The 18,340-nt window shown below is 59.1% G+C and overlaps 2 protein-coding genes across 3 annotated transcripts; one reads left to right on the top strand and one right to left on the bottom strand.

Moving 5' to 3' along the window:
- Nucleotides 1-1,403: 1,403 nt before the first annotated feature.
- Nucleotides 1,404-7,004, bottom strand: LOC131671188 (FMRFamide receptor-like). Its single transcript, XM_058947432.1, has 3 exons — nt 6,312-7,004; nt 3,760-4,076; nt 1,404-2,981 (listed from the first exon to the last, which is right to left on the bottom strand). The coding sequence occupies exons 2-3, from the start codon at nt 4,030-4,032 to the stop codon at nt 1,980-1,982; spliced, it is 1,275 nt and encodes a 424-aa protein (XP_058803415.1). The 5' UTR covers nt 4,033-4,076; nt 6,312-7,004; the 3' UTR covers nt 1,404-1,979.
- A 7,035-nt stretch (nt 7,005-14,039) lies between these two features.
- Nucleotides 14,040-17,520, top strand: LOC131671187 (uncharacterized). Of its 2 annotated transcripts, XM_058947429.1 has the most exons (6): nt 14,040-15,697; nt 15,754-16,176; nt 16,770-17,027; nt 17,097-17,162; nt 17,216-17,305; nt 17,380-17,520. In XM_058947429.1, the coding sequence occupies exons 1-6, from the start codon at nt 15,383-15,385 to the stop codon at nt 17,437-17,439; spliced, it is 1,212 nt and encodes a 403-aa protein (XP_058803412.1). In that variant the 5' UTR covers nt 14,040-15,382; the 3' UTR covers nt 17,440-17,520. The 2 variants fall into 2 exon arrangements, with proteins under 2 accessions (XP_058803412.1, XP_058803414.1); XM_058947431.1 differs by lacking the exon at nt 17,097-17,162.
- Nucleotides 17,521-18,340: the final 820 nt, after the last annotated feature.

Raw genomic sequence — 18,340 nt, 5'->3', positions numbered from 1 at the left:
TGGTTTACTCGCGCTTATATGTATAGAGAATTTCAGATAGAGTTTGTATGTCTTTGGCTTTTAAGGCGTCAATCATAACTCGGTTTAGGAATAATTGGACTGACGTTTATCAAATTATTACACTTTTTTGCTTCCTTGGAAAGGAAGCTTTGTTTTCGGTTTTACCAATAATTTTTCCTTTTTCGCTGTAATTTTTTTAATTTTATCGTTCGCGGTTCCATTCTTGTTTTTTTGATAGATCTACACGTCCTGAAACTGTGTAAATTGATATTTTACCATAGAATTATTGTCAGAAGCTCAGAATCATCGTTAAAGTCATATTTTTATGAGGTCTGTCCGTGGGGATGTATGAGTGTATGCGTGTGTGTGTTCTGTCAATCGCCATGACTATTCCAGTCGATAGATTTTGATGAGACTTTTTTCATGTTTTGTTATGATGGAAGGTAGGTGGGAAAATATTTTTTAAGGCCAATAACCAACTTAAGTATTTTGTACCCATTTTTAGGAAAAAGTTGTCAATTTTTAAAAAGTGATTTTTCTGTAAAATTGCTATAACTTTTGATTGAGAACGTATTTTTCGTCATATGACAGCTTGTTTTACAGCTTTTACAAGTAGCTTTTAAATGAATCATCGCATGATTGAATAATCGATGTATATCAAAAGATATAATACTTAGAAGAAACCTATTTTCAAAAATTTTATAAATAACATAATGTTACATTATAGTTGTAATAAAATTATGCATGTAACCAATTATTTCATAATTGCTGTATAAAATATACTATATTTAATGAAATACAATGAATATAAAAACGATTAATAACGTAAACACAAACGTAAATAACTAATAAAATTCCAAGGAAGCACACCGCCAGAGCAGTTGGCAGCATTTTTCTTTTTGTAAGGGGACGAATACAAAGTTGATGACTAATTGTGACTGTAACAGATTTCTTTTCGAGACTGCGTCGACTTGAGAGAAAAATACGTGCACGACCTGTAGATATTCTGGACATGAATTTATAATCATCTTGCATTAAATAATTACTCAAGGCTATCGGCGTAATAATCAATAGATAGTCTTTCGACGGTTTCAATAACAATGGCTTGATCACTTTTAGACTGGTAGCTTGGGCGTAGTAGGTAGAGCCGATCGGAGTGGAGTTACCAGGAGAGTCGTTTACCGCAAGGTTTTCATTATATGTGGAAACCATTGCTTGGTTGTAAGGCAGACGTAAAGACTGCGCCACCTTAGGGAAGAATACACGAGCACTTTATCGGAACGCTCGGACATATAACACTGTATAAAAGTAAACGAATTGCACGTCTAATATAATTAATAAGAAAGCTGAATGACTAGTACTTTGCTGTATCGATCGGCGTGGGTTACGAATAAGAAAATGGATAAAGATCTTGAATAAGTTTGTATTTATATTGGATAATATTTACAAGTGAAACTTTGTCCAGAACCCGTTCAGACAAGTTCTGATCGAATGAAGAAACGTTGAATTTCCGTATAATGATTGGAAAGTGCGACTCTACGCTGCTTGATTGACGGCGCACTCGAGGTATAGATATAGCACTGCAATGCAACGCTCGGCTGCACTGCGGTCGCCCTTTGTAGAGATAAAAACATACGGTACATTTCTTATACAAAGTTTGATAAGAGCTGCGAGCACGCACGTCCGACGCGGTTAATTTATAAACTGGTAAACGGTGGCGCGTCACGCTCGCGCGAGATAAAATTCGACGGATAATTTGCGCGAACATCGATATTATGCTACGCGTCGCAGACCGCTGGCGCACTGCCTGCGCGGAGAGGCGATCGAGGAGCGAGAGAGAGAGAGAGAGAGAGAGAGAGGGCTGCGAAAGGCAGCGAGAAAATATACACGACAGCGAAGCGCCTCTCGCCGATGACTCGTGTATATCACAATTGATCCCGAACGGAGCCCGCGCGCCGACACGACGGCGGACGAGTCTGTCAGCAGAGCGTGGCCTCGTGGAGGCGCGTGCCATGGACGTTGTGGCCGTTGCGCGCGGGTGCGGGCAAGCCGGGGTAGTAGACGGACGAGCCGTTGGGCTGCCGCTGCTGCTGCTGCTGCTGCTGCTGCTGCAAACGGGCGCGCGCCGACAGGCGCATTTCCACGTGGCTGCTATTGGTGACCAGCGAGTCATCGTTGGTCTGGAAGTCGGGGCTGTCGGCTCGACTGGGCCGGCCCATGCAATCCAGGCCCGCGTCCAGCGAGGCCCGGCAGAAGATACGCAGGAAGACGCGCTTGAACTTGCGCCCGAAGATCACGTATATGACGAAGTTGACGCCGCTGTTGAAGGTGACGAGCAGGTTGCCCGTCTGCACCAGCCAAGCGGGCGGATTGGTGTAGAAGTTCTCGTAGACGTTGGTCACGAGTGGCAGCACGTTGCACACGAGGAACACCACCACCACGCACAGCAGCATGCTCGCGAGGCCAATCTCGCGGCGCTGGCTGCGCGAAAGCCGGCGCAGGTCGCGGTTGGCCTTGCGCACCCGCCGGTAGATCAGCACGTTGAAGATGGCCAGTATGACGAAGGGCACGGCGTAGTAAGCCAGAAAGTAAAACCAGTGCACGTAGACGGTGATGTAGAGCGGGTCGCGGCGCAGCGCGGTGCTGGCCACGCACAGCACGCTGACGTTGCGCCGCCAGTGGCGCTCCGTGCGCAGGCCCACCTCCCAGAAGCGCGGTAGGTTGCACAGGCTGGCGAGCACGGCCAGCGCGAGGAGTGCGCTCCTGGCGCGCCCGTGGGTGCACAGCGAGCGCGCCTGCAGCGGGTGGCACACGGCCACGTAGCGCTCGATCGTCACGGTCAGCGTCACGTACACCGTGCCCATCTGCACGATCAGGCTCAGCGGGTACAGGAAGCGCACCACCTTCGGGTACACGTAGAACTTGTAGTCGAACAGGTAGCCCGTGTAGGCGTAGATGCCCGGCAGCCCGTACATCAGCACCTGCAACAGTCGGTCGGCTCGCTCAGAGCGGTCCGTTCAGCCGTTCGCGCGCAGCCGGCTTGGCGAGGGGTTGCCCGGGAGCCCGAGCTCCCGGATATTCTCGTTCGCAGCGCCGACTACGTAATAGTCCTCGTCGCTCAGCCCTCGAGCACGCCCGCGAGTCTCGCGCGGATCGAAGGCAATTCGGCTCTCCTCGGCGAATTGCCCCGTCAGCGTTGATCGAGCTGACGGCGGCCGCAGCCAATCGCTCGTCGGCGACTAATTGTACCGGCGCTGGTGCGCGCAGCAACAGGTGAGGCCCCGAGCGGCGCCGGCACCGCCTCGGCTTAATCGAGTTTCCCAAGGCTGCTCCAACGAGATAAAGCCTCGGTCGCGCGTGCCGAGGTCGATACTCGCGCGCTCGCTTTCCTCTGGCGGCTCGTACGCGCTCGGCCGCGGCCCGCAGCACCTCGACCGCAGATCAGGCTTGCGCTGAATACGAATGAGAGTGCAATAGGCCACGGCACCCGAGCGAGCGAGCGAGCCGCGGGAAGGCTTTCGACTGGCGCGTCTGTTTGGTTTATTGCGCGATGCGCGCTGTACGACAGGTCGCCGAGAGTTTCGGCAGCAGTCGATACTCGAAGCTTATTGCGGTCGGCGCGGCTTTACGAGAAGCGAGAGCGTGCTCGCGTCGATTGCGAGAGGAGAGGCGAGAGGAGAGGCGAGAGGACGGCGGCTGCAGGCGGATCGCGGATAAAAGCCCACTCTGTGGCCCGAACGCGAGAGGCGATCAACTCACGGACAAGAGAATGAGGACGGTGTCGCAGGTGGCGAGGCCGATGAGCAGGTAGTTGATGGAGGACTTCATCTGGGGCCTGGACAGCACGATCATGGACACGGCGTTGCCGGCGATGCCCAGCAGGCTGACCAGGTTAAGCAGCAGGCCGTAGATGACGAACTCCAGCAGGCCGTCGGACACGAAGGCGTCGCACTCCTTGGGCGCCTCGGCGCTGCTCTGGTTGGCCAGCAGCAGCAGGCCCGGCGCCGCGGCGCTCGCGTTCTCTGATTCCATCGTTCAGTGGCCGCTGGCGCCGCTGCTCCGGCGCCGATTGTGCACTGGGGGGACAAGGACCACTTTACCGAGCTCCTTCCCGCTGGGTGACCGCGCCGAAGCTCTCGCGCGCGCCTTTCTCCCATATCGCGGCGCCACGCTACATTTACTCCAGTCCCGCCCTGCGCCGCGTCTCGTTAAGATGACTGCGATCCGCGACGTAGCGCGACGCAGCGCGACGCCAAAACGAAACGGCTCTTTGATTCTGGACCGGCGCGACGTTAGATTTGGAAGCGCTGAGCCATATCGCTCGTCCGCTATCGCTCCCATCCCAGTCGCTCCACTGATAAAGAACCCCGAGCTCCCAGTCGACGAAAGTTTTGTCCGCGCCGACGAGCCCATCGAGCCGATCCCGCGCTGTCGCTCCGAACAGGCCGATCGGCGCATTAATTGCTGATAACGCTTCGCAGTGCCAGAATCGCTTAGCCGCGCTATCGTCGCAGGCAGGAAGAGGAAGTGCAATGTCGTCGGCGTCGCAGGCCTTGAGATCAGAACGCTTTCGAGAAAGAGAGAGAGAGAGAGAGAGAGAGAGAGCTTATCGCGAGTAAATTTCTCTCGCCGAGAGCTCGTCGAAAGTCACCGAGGGATCGGAGCGCGAGGTAACTGACTTCGCGTCGTGATTCGATCGACCGTGTGCACTCCCTCAAAGTGCAGTGAGCCTCGGTTCGAGCGGATTCGTCCGGCTGTTCGTGGCGGCCGCGAGGCCTTCTGTCGTCGCGCCGTCGCTCCGTGGCTCGGCGTGGCCGCTGAATCGCAGAGCCCACGGATGGCCATCGGGCGACAAACGGCAGAGCAAGTTAACGAGCCGCGGCGAGTTCGCTGGCACGCGCGAGCGTGCGACAACGAGCCCGGCTATCTGGCAACTTTGCCTGGCGGCCCCGCGTTTATAAACTCGCTGGAACGGGAATTTACGTCCTCCCAGGGTTGCGCTCGCGCCACGAGAATTATAGCCGTGGCGCGGTCTGGCCCCTGCGCGCGAGTCTCGCGGGGCACGAGGCGATGAAATTTATTTGCCGCCTCGTCGGGCCGCGTTGGCGAGCAGCTCGGCATCGGAGACCGCGGCGTGGACAGAGGCGGCCTCGGCGAATGCCATCTGCCGCGCCGAATCGCCGAATCGCCGAATCGAAGGGACAAAGGGTCCCCGCCACCGCGCGCCTCTTTTCATCGTGCTCTTCCGGGCATTCTTGCGCGCCCGCCCCGGCGACGTGCGATTTACGGCCGCTGCAAGGCAATTTGTAATAAATTGCGAACCGCGCGTACGCGCGTACGCCCGGCACGTACGCGCCAAATCGTCGTAATTCCGCGTGCGAGGAGGAGAGCAGCCGGGAGGGTGGCCCTTGACGGAGTCGTTAGACTATCTAAATATCGATCGCGGACGCATCGCCAGGAGCAGCGGCGGCGCCGAATCAGATCGGGTAAGCAGCCTCGTAACTCCTCCAAGATAACGGAAAAACGACGGAAGCCGCGTTTGCCTCCGTCCGTCGGCCAGGTTGACGTCAGACTAACCAGCCAATATATTAATCGGAAGAGCTTTTCGCCAGAGAATTACATCGCGGGACGCACGGCGACGCCGAGACGCCGCCGCCGCCGCCGCGGCCGCTGATAAATTAAGCCTTTAGGTACCCGCTGATTCATGTCGTTTTGATTGATTCAATGGACATCGGCGGACTATAAATCGCGCGCGTACACAAAGTGGCCGGCCAACCGACTGCCGTAGCTGCGAGCGTCGGCCTGAATGATGGTCCTTCGGTCGCAACCGCCGTCGCTACCAATTGCGCGTGACGGGCACTGAATTTTCGCGCGTCACGCACCAATGGTCTCGGATGGAGCTCGCGGTGTACATCCACGCGCGGCGGGCCTCGCAAATACGATCGCTCGCACCTAGCCGCGCGAGCGTCGGCTCGAATCGCTTCGCGCGTCTCTCCGGCCAAATCCCCGTCAGCCCGACAAGTCGTTCGGGGCACGAGGTGAACGAGCGAGACGAAGCGATTGCGCGACGCCCGAGCAGTTGAGCCTGCGTCCAAGCGAACGACGCAATTGGCGTTGGCGCGGTGGATGATGTCACTCGCGCGCGCACACACACACACACCAACACGCGTGCGTATCGACCTCGCGCGGATTATTCGGCAAGTGTCGCCGAGGCCGAGAGGAGTCGACGCGGAGAAAACGCGCGTCTCGCGAGGGCGGGCGATCGGGAGAAGGCGCATCGCTGGTCGAGGCGCGCTGGCTGCGATACGCACTCTCCGCGAGTGGCGCGTCGCCGCTGTGACACCGCCACCGCCTCGGCGGCGACTCCCCCGTGGCTGGCTGCCCGCGCCTCCTCGGCCTCATCCTCGGCTCCGCATGCCCGCGGCACCGCACCACACAAGCTCGGCCGGCAGCGAGGCCGCCCCGCCGCTCTGCCGATCTTCCGGTCGCACTCGCTCGCACTGCACTCGCGCCGCGGCTATTTTGGCGCTGAGGCCGCTCCTGGTCCGCGCGCCGCCGGAACGTGCCCGCGTCTGCGGCGCTGCGCCTCCGCGCTCCGACGAAAAGCGCGCGCGCCCGACCCTGGCGGCGAGGCCCGCCTGCGCAGAGCGGCGCGCGCCCGTCGGCCGCCGTCGCCGCCGCCGCTGCCCGCCAGCGCCGAGCTTTCCTTAATCGACTGTCGCGCGGCTGCTCGGCCGGGTGGCCCGGCGAGGCCTGGCTCTGCTCGGGCGCGACTCCTCGCCGATTGCCGTGCGCGCGGTGCTGCTCGCCTTGGGCCGTGTCGCCTCCCCCGTTCGCGCTGGCTCGCTTGCGCAACGTTGCACGGCTGCACGGCTTTCTTTCGTCTCTTTGTCCGCGCACGGAGCGGCGGATCGCATCGATTGGCTCTCCCTCGGCTGATCGTCTGAGACGCCCGCGGGCACCCAGCTGGCGCGTCGCGCTTGGCGCTTTCTTGTCGCCGGCGTCGCCAAACGCGGGCGGCGGCAGCAGCAGCAACGGCAGCGGCAGCGTCGTCGTGGCTCGCATCGATCGTCCGCCAAAAGTCGAGTGCACAATGCGCGCGCGCTCGGGCCTTTTGCGCGCGCGCCGCCGCCGCCGCCGCCGCCGCCGCCGCCACGGGCGTACTTATAAATAGGGCGAGCGAGCGTGCCAGCGAGAGCGAGGCTGCTGGCGGCCTGGCCGGCCTCATCGGCTAAACACTCAAATCGCCCGTATGATTCGCGAGCGCGCATTTGCATGCGTACCGCGACAGCCGAGCGACGGCGCGACGCGCGTCTCTCCCAAGCCGACGCGGGTCGAGGGCTCGCTCGTTCGTCGCGCGTCAGAGTTCGGCTGATTGGCCGCGGCGACGCGCCTGCCCGGATCGGCCGAACCTTTTGCGGAGCGTGCGCGGACGTAGCCGGCGGCTGACGTCATTCATTAGCCGCGCTGTCGCGACGTCGCACGCTGCGACGAATATTCGTCGATTTGCAAGTTTAGGGTCCGGCCGTAGGATATCGCCGCCGAGCACCGTTGATCCTAATTTAATTGAATCGTGAAACCGAAGCTAGCCAATCGATGTCGCGACTCATTAGCGAGTTCGCAAACTCCATCTGCCTTTTTCAACGAGCTCCTTTGCGTCGTCTCGCCCTGCACCTACGTCGGCCCGCGTGCAATTTCAAACTGCTGCTCGGCTATCCTCCGCGCAAACAGCGCCACTTTGCTCGTCAACTTATCCCGTGAAAAATGGACGGCAGGGCCAATAAATAAATCCGTCCAACGGCTGACCGGCGGATAAAGTCCGCTGTTAGTAACAATTTTCACGCGTCAATAAACGAATACAAGCCGTTGTTTGTTCGTCGGCGAGTGGAGGTTCGTTCATCAATCAAGATTTATTTGAAGTGGGAAAGCTTGCCATCCGTGGAACGCGTATAAGTCCGACGACAAACACGTCCACGTTTATATGTACTTCGTGCGGCCCTCGTCGCGATGGCATCGGGACGGAATAGAGAGCACTTATCGATGGCGTCCGCTAACGAAATGCCTCGCCAACGATTGCCTCGTCGCAAGCAACAAGTTCTTGTTTTCCCTGCGCCTCGACGTACACGAGGGACGCGTCCGGCAATAAGCAAGGCAGATTGGCTTTCGGGCTCGGCGCTTCTCATACGGGATTCCGCCGGACACAGTCTATTTTTGTATTCGCGCACGCACTGCGAGCAAATCGTCATTGTCGAAAATGCTCGCTCGGGGGGAAAAAAGCGGCCCAGAGAACAGCGCTATTTCGCCGTTCGCCGCTCGAACGCGCTATTTATACGAAAAAAAGTCCATCAACTCCTGACAAACTCTCGCGTTCGGCGCGCGCCCCCGGCGATTTTCGGATTTTGTCGTTCGATTGTACGAATGAAAACCGAAAAAGCGGACGCGCCGTGCGACACAATTGCTTTGTTCGTAAAAATCCGACAGTCGGCCGAAGAAAGTTGGCGCGATTTTCACGATTCTTTTTCGTTGGGATTTCGTCGACGACGAAAGACGATGACGTCGATCGTGCACGCGGGTCAAAATATAAATTTTCGTTGTTTTCCTTTTTTCTTGCCAGGAAATTCCAATGAACTACGAAAAACCCACGAGAATGAGGCTTTTGTTTTGATTGATGTAAGCACTCCCATGGGCAAACAAGGGGGGGGGGGGGGCACGAGCACGAGCGGTGTAGAGACAAAATTTTTTTCGGGGTGAGCCACACTCCGCCAAAAAGAAAAAAAAAGAATTTTAAGAGCTCGGTCGCTCTTAAAACTCGGTGAAGATCCTTCGAATATTCGGAGAAAAAGTAGCGTGGGCGGATGTCGATCCACCCACGTTCCTTCTTCTCGTGCTATTGACTACTATTAACTCCGAGCGGAGGAAATACCAATGTGCTGTTCATTCCACACGGAAGAAGTGCATTGGCATCGTTTCCGCCTCGAGTTAACAGTACGAGACAACGCGGCTGCGCGTGTGCCGATGATCGAGCGTCAGCGATAGCGTTCGATCATTATTATGAATTCCCCTTGCAGCATGTAGATAACGGATGATAGATAGATAGTACGAACGGGAACGCATAAAGATTTGGCGGCGGGGGTGGGGTGCAAAGTCGAGTATATCGCGCGTTCATAGAGCCAGAGATTAATTGGACGATAAAGGCCGGCGAGGATGAATGGCGAATATTCCAATAAGCAGCGCTGCTTTAGGCGTAGATGGCAACTTGCTCGCAATCAATTCCCCGTAGAACTCCGTTATTGGCGCCTCGACGATCGAAAAGTCGTCGTGGTTACGCCTCTAGGACAGCGGAGCAGGCAGCAATCGCCGCGGGTCGTTTGCCCTCGGCGGCGGGCAGCGTTCGGGTTCGGCGCTCGCACCGGCCGACCAGCTGCGCCCGCGATTGATCGCCGATTGTCCCGCTTCCTCCTCTCCCTTTCTCTCGCTCGCCCCGTGTTCACTGCTCTCGTCGAGCGACGCATTTTCATCAACCGTACTTCGTTCGGTCGAGCATCCGTGTAATTCCGCACGAGAAGGCTCGTCGACGTGACTCTCGATTAGCCGCTCTTCTGATCCGGCCGTTCCATCCAAGTCGCGTCACGAGCGCTTGTTTTCGGCGCGCCGACCTCGGCCTTTCCTGTTACCGCCCAGCGCCCTGGACCCGTTAAAAATACGCCAGAAAACAGCAGCCGTCGATCTCGCTGATTCCCCTCCCCCCTCACCCTGGTACGCCTTGACGGTAACACGATCCATTTTTGCTCGGGGCTTATTCCGAGTTTTCACTATTTTTAAGCGACGAATCCGTTGGGCTGTCGTCGAGCCCAACGAATCTTTAGGAATGCCCATCGACATTCGGAGCTTCCGAAGGCTGTCTAAATATACGTGGAGGCACGTGGAAAAAGTGCGCGGCTCTCGTCGAAACAAACAGCCCCGATAACATTGTGTCGGCAATCAAAACTCGCATAATAATGAATCGGCGCTATTAAGCGCGGCTCGGTCGCGCAGCCATCAATCTTGTTCGCGGAAAATATCGGGCATTCCACGAGCCGACCGACGATCCAGCCGAGCTGCTCGTCGACCGCGCGCGGCACGTCAAATAGAAAAAAAAAAAAAAAATACAGGAAAAAGACAAGCGCGCGCGCGGAATTAACTGCGAGTTGCACGGCAACGAGACGCGCCGACGCTTGTCGAGGCGAAGCCGGGAATGTCGCAGGCACGACCATTGTTTCACTCACGTGTTTGCCGCTGATCGCTACGGTCGCGTGAAAATATTTCACCGTGCGAATGGGAGAAAGAGAGAGAGAGAGATTGATTGATTGGAAAATTGTATTTTTACCACGCTGAAGCCCAATTTTAGGCCCGATATAACTCATTTTATATGATCGCATACGACATAAAAATAAATACAGATGAGAAAATTATAACAGCGTGAGAAAATGTTAACAGCGATAAACAGTTGGCAGTTTGTTAACGAGAAAAGTGATGTAACGCAATTAATCAAGAGAAATAAAGTAATGCAATTGTAATAATGAGAAAGATGTAACGCACAAATATTAACGCTTCGCTCTATATCTCACTTAAACCTAATCCTTAATATCACTGGAAGTAATTAATTGCCAAAATATGTAATATACATATAAGCGTAAAATACGTTTATTCATCGTTACAATCACAAAGACCATGAAGCAGGTAAGCAAATAATGCTTGCCTAAACGAATCAGGAGAAGATATAGCTTTTATGGAGCATGGCAAAGAATCCCATAACCTCATAGCTGAAAGGCCGAATGTTTATCAAAAGTAGTAGTAAACTGTCGGAGAATATCAAATAATGATGAGAGAGGGAGAGAGAGGAAGCAAGGAGCGGGAAAAAGCGAGCGACTGGCTGCCGCGGACAAACGATAAAATAATTTCCAATTAACCGTGGCAATCAGGGCAATCCGCCGGCGACGTTTGCCAAGTTAATTAACCGAGCGCTCTCTCCCCCGCTCGCGATGATAACGCCGCCGTCCGTGCAACCCCGAGCGCGCACCAGCAAACAGCGACGGAACGCGCGAACCTCCCGGCGAAGCCCCCAGCTCGAATAAATTGCGCTCCGCGTGGCTGCCCCTCGGCGAAAGAGCGAAGGGGGCGACTCTCGATCGAGCAGCCGACAGCTCCGCGACCGCCGCGTAATTTGTCATCGGCAGACGTGCCGTTTTATCAATTCTTCCCGTCGCGCGCCGACGGGCGAGGCGCGAGATAGCCAGGCGGCGCTCGTCGATCCAATCCGCGGCGCCGTCGTTGGCGCGCAGATTGCCCGCAAAGTCCCGACGAGGCGCGGCGAGCGAACGCATACGAATCGTCGTCGGAAGCGAGCGAATCGCATCGGGCGCGCAATCGCGCGCAGCTGGATTATCGACGGGACGGGTCGCGATCGGCATTTCCATCGCGCCGTGGCGCGCTCGCGTCTTTTCCGGCTTCTCTCGACGAGGCGACGAGCCGCGAAACGGCTCCCGCGCCAGCTCGTTCCCTTTTATCTGGCCATTCGCGCTCACGGCCTCGCCGCGCTGCACTGAATTTATGGAAATGCAGCCCGGGCTCGCGCGGGCCTCGGATCCCTCGGCTTAGTTCGCGCGCGACGCCGGCCACCGTAGCTTCGCGCGGCGCCGCGCGCATCAACGATAATCCGCTCGGCCGCTCGCCTCGCACGCGCGCACGAGCCAATCGCAGTCGCGGAGCGGATGGCGCGGCGGCTCGGCACGCTTAATTGGTTCCGAGATTCCACCGCGACGGCTCGCCTCTCCGGCTCTCGCCGACTTAATTTGAATTCCGGCGCGCGCCTTGCTCCCTCGGCCACTTATTCGCCGTCGCGCGAAACGTCGATCGACCGTGCCGCGGCGTCCAGCGCTCCTTTGCCCTCCGACGCGCCGGCTTAATTGCGCACCTCGCGCGCAATCCGACAGCGAGGCGGAGACTCGCCGCCGAGCCATCGTCAAGCCCTCGGCGCGCGAGTTAACGACGCCACTGAGCTCGTATATTTGCAGTGCCGCGAGGGGCGTTGATTTGCGCGGTATCGCGGCCGGCGAGCGCGCGACGACCCTCAGAGGCGGCGCTCCAGCCGCGAGCCCTGGACGGAGAACGCGTCGAATTAGCGGCGAAGACTTGGCCCCGGCTGCCCGTGGCGCGCGCGCGCGCGACACTGATCAACGAGCCGAGGCGAGGGCGCGCAAACGCGCCCCGAGCGCGCGATCCGCGGCTACGGGAATGCGCCGAGGCAGGAGCAGCGAGGCGAGACGGAGCTTGGCCCGGGGGAGAGCGCCTTTACGGGTGCTCCGCGGCCCCGTGCGTGATCTCGCCGACGAGGCGACGTCGATTCGCGCGCGCGCTCCCACGCCGCGGCTTCTATCAATCAAGCGCGGCTGCGCGCCCGATTGATCGGGGCTGTTGGCGCTCGCCGGCCTCATTAGCATCTGGTCGGGCATTCCGGCTCGCCTGCGCCATCCCGAACCGGGCTTATCCATTGTCGCTGCCTAATAATCGGACGGGCCGGCGCTCGTATCCGTGTTTGCGCACGCTTCGCTGCATACGTCCTCGCTCGCCGAATCCCGGAGGGACGCCCCCACGCGCAAAGGCCATACGCCGCGCGGAAGGAGTCGCGCGAGCGCGTCGACGGCCGGGCGCAACGGGACAACGGACGCACGGAAAAGCGCGAAAGAGAGGCAGACCGCGTCGTTCGGGCCAATACGCGCGCGCCAAGATTAGAGAAGTGGCGCCGACGGCGCCCGCGGGGCGAGGGAACGAGAGGGCGAAGACAAAGACGCAGCCGCAGCGCCAAGTTTTTAGCGCGATAAAAGTAAATTAGACGAGCTGAGTTTTCTTCCTTCGGCGAGCCGCCACGCACGCTGGAAATAAGCGACGCGAGTGAATCCGTGCGGGAGGGGCCGAGAGTTTTGCGCCCACGCGAGCATTTTCTCCAGTGGTCTGATCCGCTTGTGAAAAGTGACTTGTGACAATCGGGGCTGCTCTCCCCAGTGAATTACGGAAGCAGGCCGTGAGGCTCGCCCGCGTGCTCCAATCTTCGACGACACGCCAGCGTGTACAGCCGGGCACGCTTTTCTCGTTACGGAAAGTGCTGCCGCGCCGACTTAATGACGGAGAGAAGCTGGCTTGATTGCGTGCGCGATCGTTGTTCGATATTGCGCCTGTGCCACTTCGCTGACGCGACTACTCTCGTCGGCCGGGGGCTCGTGCGGCCGGTTCACGCTGATCCGCTCGGACTACTGCCGCGACGAGGCTACCTGCGATCGAAGTCCACTGATCCGAGGGCGAAACGCGGCCCGCAGCGACGACTCCGAGGCGAGCATCACTCAACTCGATCTCCACCGATTGCCTCGCGTTTTTTCAGCCGGAGCCCCGGAGACGTACGCAAGCGTTGGGGCGAGCATAATCCACTCTCGTGCGCGCGCGGAAAACCGCTATTTCTCAGCGGCACAATGGGCCGTAATGGCGGAGCTCGTCTCGCTCCGATGCGGCCGCGGGAGCAGTGCGCATAATCTCGCGTCCCCCTCCCGCTCCTTTGCGAGGGCTCCTCGACGCGATTTTTACGGCGTGCGCCGCGCCCAACGAACGCAGGGGCTCGAGAGCTCCGAACGGCGATCAGTCTTCCGGCAGGGCTGGCATCGCCGTAATAAGCAAACGCCGCGCGACACCCGCCGGCCAGCTCGCGGCGAGGTCCGCAACGGCCCGTCGCTCCTCGTCGCTCGTCACGCTCCGCGCGCGCGTTAGCCGCTTCGTGAATCATGCGAGGCGAGGGATCGATGAGCGTCGGCCGCGGGTCCGTTGTTCGCGCGGCGGGCCGCAAGTAGCGAGCAGGGGAGCGGCCGCTCGATCGGCAACTCAATTATTAAGCGAGCGACATAGAGGGGCGCTCGCGAGCTCGATGGACTCGGCGCCGACGCTCCGGCTCGGCCGACCTTGAGCGCCCGAGCTCGGCCGTGATCGCGCTAATATCGCGCCTCGGCACGCCGCCCCTGATTTATCTGCACCGCGCGCGCCCCGAAGAGTCATGATGCTCGACCGAGCCGGCAGCGCACGGCGCTTATCCGCCGCGGACGCTCGCCCGAGCACCGCCTACAGACGACTCGGCGCTTATCGCCGCCGGCACGTTCACGATTTCCCGATCGGCCGCGCTGAGCCGCGACAACGGCAATGGGCCAATTCTTGCTCGAGAGCGCGCGGGCGCGCGGTGCAGCCAACGCCCGACAGCAGTGTCCAGTACGCGCGCAAAGCGGGCGAGAGAGCTTCCTCGGGACGACTCCCCAAGGGGGATCGCGCGATCAATACGCCACTTGGCGATGTCCGCGCTCCCGTCGTCCCTGCCGACCTCGTAATTGCCAGCTCGTCTCGATCGCGGAAGCACGAGACCGAGCCTCGGACGAGTTTCGTCCCCGAGCGCTCGCTTCAGCCTGCATTGTCGCGCGCCCCTCTGGCCCGCGAGTCCTCGCCGAGAACGGCGCCGGAAACAGACGTCCCGCGCGCGCTCTCGTCCTCCCGTCAGCCTTCGGCCGCGGCGGCCGCGCGATCGATGCCACGCGCGCCCGGACGTTGCATTCGACGAACGGCAGCGGCTGTTCGTCGGCGTCGATCGCGCGGACTCGGCCGCGTCGGGATCTCGATATCGCGCGAGCGGGCTGATTGTCGTAGACGCGCCGCGCGATCGATGCCGCTCGGCCGTCCGCAGGCGGGCAGGAAGGGCGGGCGCGGCGTGCGTGTCGAGGGGCAGGCGGCGCGCGGAAAAGCCGCTCGATCGCGCGCTCGCTCTATCATCCGCGGATCTGGCGATCAATTATTCAGCCGGTGCAGGCCGTGCCGCGAGCCTCGGACACTGACAAACGGAGCGCGCATCGCCGGGCGTTCGCGCGCGCTCGCGGGAGCAGCTGTCGGCGATAAGACAAATTTCGCGCCGTCGCGGCCGACCCGGCCGACCCGGCCGACGCTCAGTTGCGCGGGCGAGTGACGTGCTTTATGGGGGACGCGCTCCGCCAGGAATTTTTCAATATCGAGCTGGCTGCTGCCCTTCGGCGGGGCCGCCGAGCTAGCGCAAGATAATAGAAACGGTTATGCGGACAGGCAGTCGGCGAATCGCCGCGTCGGCCAGTCTCCGGTGAGTCGTAACCGCTTTTATTATTCCGCTCGATCAAGCCCGCCGCGATTGGATTTGCCTCTCCTCGCTGTCGCGCCCTGGGCGTCGCGTTTCGCGCGCGCGAACAATCGACGAGAGAAGCCGGAGGACATCGGCTTCCGAGGGCGACCGTCCACCGAGCGTCGCAAGACACCGCCGGCGGCGAGCAGTCGGAGCTCACAGGCGCGTAGGATGAGCGGCGGCGGCGGCGGCGGCGGCGGCTGGGCGAGGGCGGGGCAGTGGCGCGCCGCGGGCGACGCCAGGGGCAGCGAGTCGCCGCTCTACGAGGCCGTCAGCCCGGCGCTCTACGTCGTGCGGGCCTTCGGCCTGGCGCCCTACCGCTACCCGCCCGGCAACAGGCCGCCTCGGCTACGCGCCTCCGGCCCCTACTGCCTCTACTCGCTGCTCTGGGCCAGCCTCTACAGCTGGATCGTCGTCACGGCGCTCATGCGTTTCGGTGGACTCGACCGCGACAAGCCGGTGCTCGGCGTCACCGAGAACGGCAAGGTAGCGGGTCGGGCGTCGCCGCGACCGGACCAAGGTGACCGCTCGGCTCGTTGCAGCTGGTTCTCAACTACGTGACGGCGCTGGCGGAGCTGGTGCTGACGGTCGGCCGCCGCCGGCAGTTCGCGCGGGTGTGGAACGGCATCCAGGACTTCGACGAGAGCTTCCAACTAGGCCGCGACGGGCTCGGTGGCCGTCTGCTGCGCCTCAGCCGGCTCTGGGTATGGCTCAGTCTCGTCGCCTCCGCCGGCGTCTGGACGGCCATCAACCAGCTGGGCATGCACGCCTTCGACGAGTCCTATCTGCAGAACGTCGGCTACATGCTCACCTACGTCGGCACCTACATCGCCACCCTCAAGTTCGTCGGCATGGTGTTCCTCCTCGGGCAGCGTTTCGCCTATCTCAACCGGCTGCTAGCCGCCCAATGTCTCGTCCGGCCCGCTGGGCTCCCGCCGACTCAGCGCAACCACGCCCTCGCCAAGGTATGCCCGCGAACGCGGCCCGCGCGCTCGAGCGACGGAAACTTCTCGCCTCGTGCCGGCGTATTCGCTCCTGGCTCCGTGTTTCGTTTTCCCTTCCGACGCGAGTGTCCGGGGCACGTATCGAGGCAGATTTGCCGTTGACCATTCACGCGGCTCGCAGGGTTACCCATGCTGACGCTCGCGCGAGCAGTTTCAGCTTAAGGACCAACAGCACCAAATATAAAACACGCCAACGGTATTTCATTCATCGTCCTTCCGCGTGCAAACTGCATTTCCGATATTGGCCTAGGGATAGCAACGCCTCGCCATTTGGATCGCTGGCCGAAAATACGAGCAGCAGGCAACTCCACCGTAAAGAGCGAGATTTGATTGGTATTTCGGAGGTCACGATACGATCGATGTGAAACGACGGGGAGGCTCTACCTTGATGGGTCTGCCAGCCGCTTCGAAGCGCTCGATTGGAAAAAGTTTGGCACTGCCGCGCGAGAGTTCGCGGCTGGCGGATTCGGGGCGCGCGTCGTCGATCGATTCCGCGGAGGCGGCTCGTCTATCGATGGGAAAATGAAGGGACGACGCCGGTTGTGGACCGCCAGAAGGTGGAGACGTGGTACAACAATCTACTGAGCACGAGCGAGATGCTGAGCGAGCTCTACTCGTGGTCGCTGTTTCTGTTCCTGCTGAACCTCTTCTGCCACGCGGTCAGCAACATGTACTTCTTCACCATCTGGACCATCATCGACCCGAGCTACCTGAAGAACCTCAAGGTGGTGCTCTGTCTGTTCACGTGGCTGGTGGTCTACCTGCTGCAGCTGCTGTTGCTGCACGTCTCCTGCCACTTCACCAGTGTCGAGGTGAGCAGCGGCGCCTCCAATGACCGCGGGCCGCTCACGCTTTTGGTCTTTTTTTCGGCCGACGCGCAGGCGAGCCGCATGGCGAACGTGCTGCTGGACTGGCGAAGACAGGCGGAGCGCCAGGGCAAACAGCACGTACGTTGTCCTCCCACTGTCGTTGTCGCCCCGGCCTCACCTAGACTTTGCAGCATTTCAGGTCGACTCTGCATTATCTAAACAGGAGGCTCAAGTTCACCGCGGCTGGCTGCTTCGACGTCAACCTACCCCTGCTCACCACGGTAACTTGTCCAGCCTCTGGCATCTTCGAGCGCGAAGCGTCTTCTTCTACTCACCGCGTTTCTCGCCTTTGCAGACCTTCGGTCACCTCACCACCTACCTAGTCATTCTACTGCAAATCCCGGACAGCAGTTAGCTTCGCAATCGACTCTGCCTATTAACTGAATTATGTACTGTAATCTCATGGAAATGAGCTGACATAAAGAAAAATCCCGAGGAAAGCTGTAATCCGATGATTATTGAAAGCCAGGATAAAGCTGACAAATATTCACTCTCGGCATCGACGATTCAGACTAGTGGCGCGAAAGCGGGACCGACCCTACTTGCTATTCCGCTCGCGCTGCACTTCTTTCTGCCCTTCCTCAGCCTCGCCCGGCCAATTCACACAATTCCAAAAATCTTAATGACTCGAATGGGCGCTCGTAAAAAAGTATAAAGTAGCAGCGACGAGTGGGCGTCAGACAAATAGGATGAGATGCGCGCGACGTCGCATACTACAGCTTCGTCGTCGTAAAAAAATCTATATGCGCGCGTGCATTAGATTCCTCGCGCCGAGTGGGAAGGGCCGCGACGACAATCTGCTGCCAGACATTCGTCTTCGCCGCGTCCTCGCGCGCGCGCAAACGCGGAGGTCAATGGAACGCGGAGGAACGCCTCCCCTCGGCGCTTATCTTTTTATCGGGCCGAGCGCCGCAGACGCGGAGCGAGCGAAAACGACGCGCCGGCCTTTACTGCCGCTCGGCGCGTGCTTTAATGCGAAATAATCGGCCTTCACGGCTAATGAGGAAACGGCCCGGATTAACCGCGAGGATCAACTGTAACCGAGAGCTCTCGCGATTTTCCTTAAATTTCTCAATTACGCTGAGTGAGACCCTCCAGTCCCAGCTGCTTTCATTATGTCGCTCCACGCGCCACCCGCTCTGAGCTTCCCTTTATACCGTAGCCTCTAATTTTATTAATACGATGTCCCTCGGAGATTAAAAATCCAAAGAGTTCGTCTCGCGTGCCGAGACGCCAAGGGACCGGAGAGGACTTTA

Source organism: Phymastichus coffea, unplaced genomic scaffold (assembly GCF_024137745.1).
Source record: "Phymastichus coffea isolate CEN01 unplaced genomic scaffold, Cenicafe_Pcof_1.1 PCOF00120, whole genome shotgun sequence".
NCBI classification, from domain to species: domain Eukaryota; kingdom Metazoa; phylum Arthropoda; class Insecta; order Hymenoptera; family Eulophidae; genus Phymastichus; species Phymastichus coffea.
Note: the sequence above shows the minus strand (reverse complement) of the source record. Positions and strands in the feature narration are given on the sequence as shown.

Coding starts and splice junctions, on each gene's coding strand:
- LOC131671188 (XM_058947432.1), bottom strand. CDS start 4,032: ATGGAATCAGAGAACGCGAGCGCCGCGGCGCCGGGCCTGCTGCTGCTG. Junction 2,982..3,759: donor CCGTCCTCATTCTCTTGTCC/GTGAGTTGATCG, acceptor CGACTGTTGCAG/GTGCTGATGTACGGGCTGCC.
- LOC131671187 (XM_058947429.1), top strand. CDS start 15,383: ATGAGCGGCGGCGGCGGCGGCGGCGGCGGCTGGGCGAGGGCGGGGCAG. Junction 16,177..16,769: donor GCAACCACGCCCTCGCCAAG/GTATGCCCGCGA, acceptor GTGGACCGCCAG/AAGGTGGAGACGTGGTACAA. Junction 17,163..17,215: donor AGCGCCAGGGCAAACAGCAC/GTACGTTGTCCT, acceptor TAGACTTTGCAG/CATTTCAGGTCGACTCTGCA.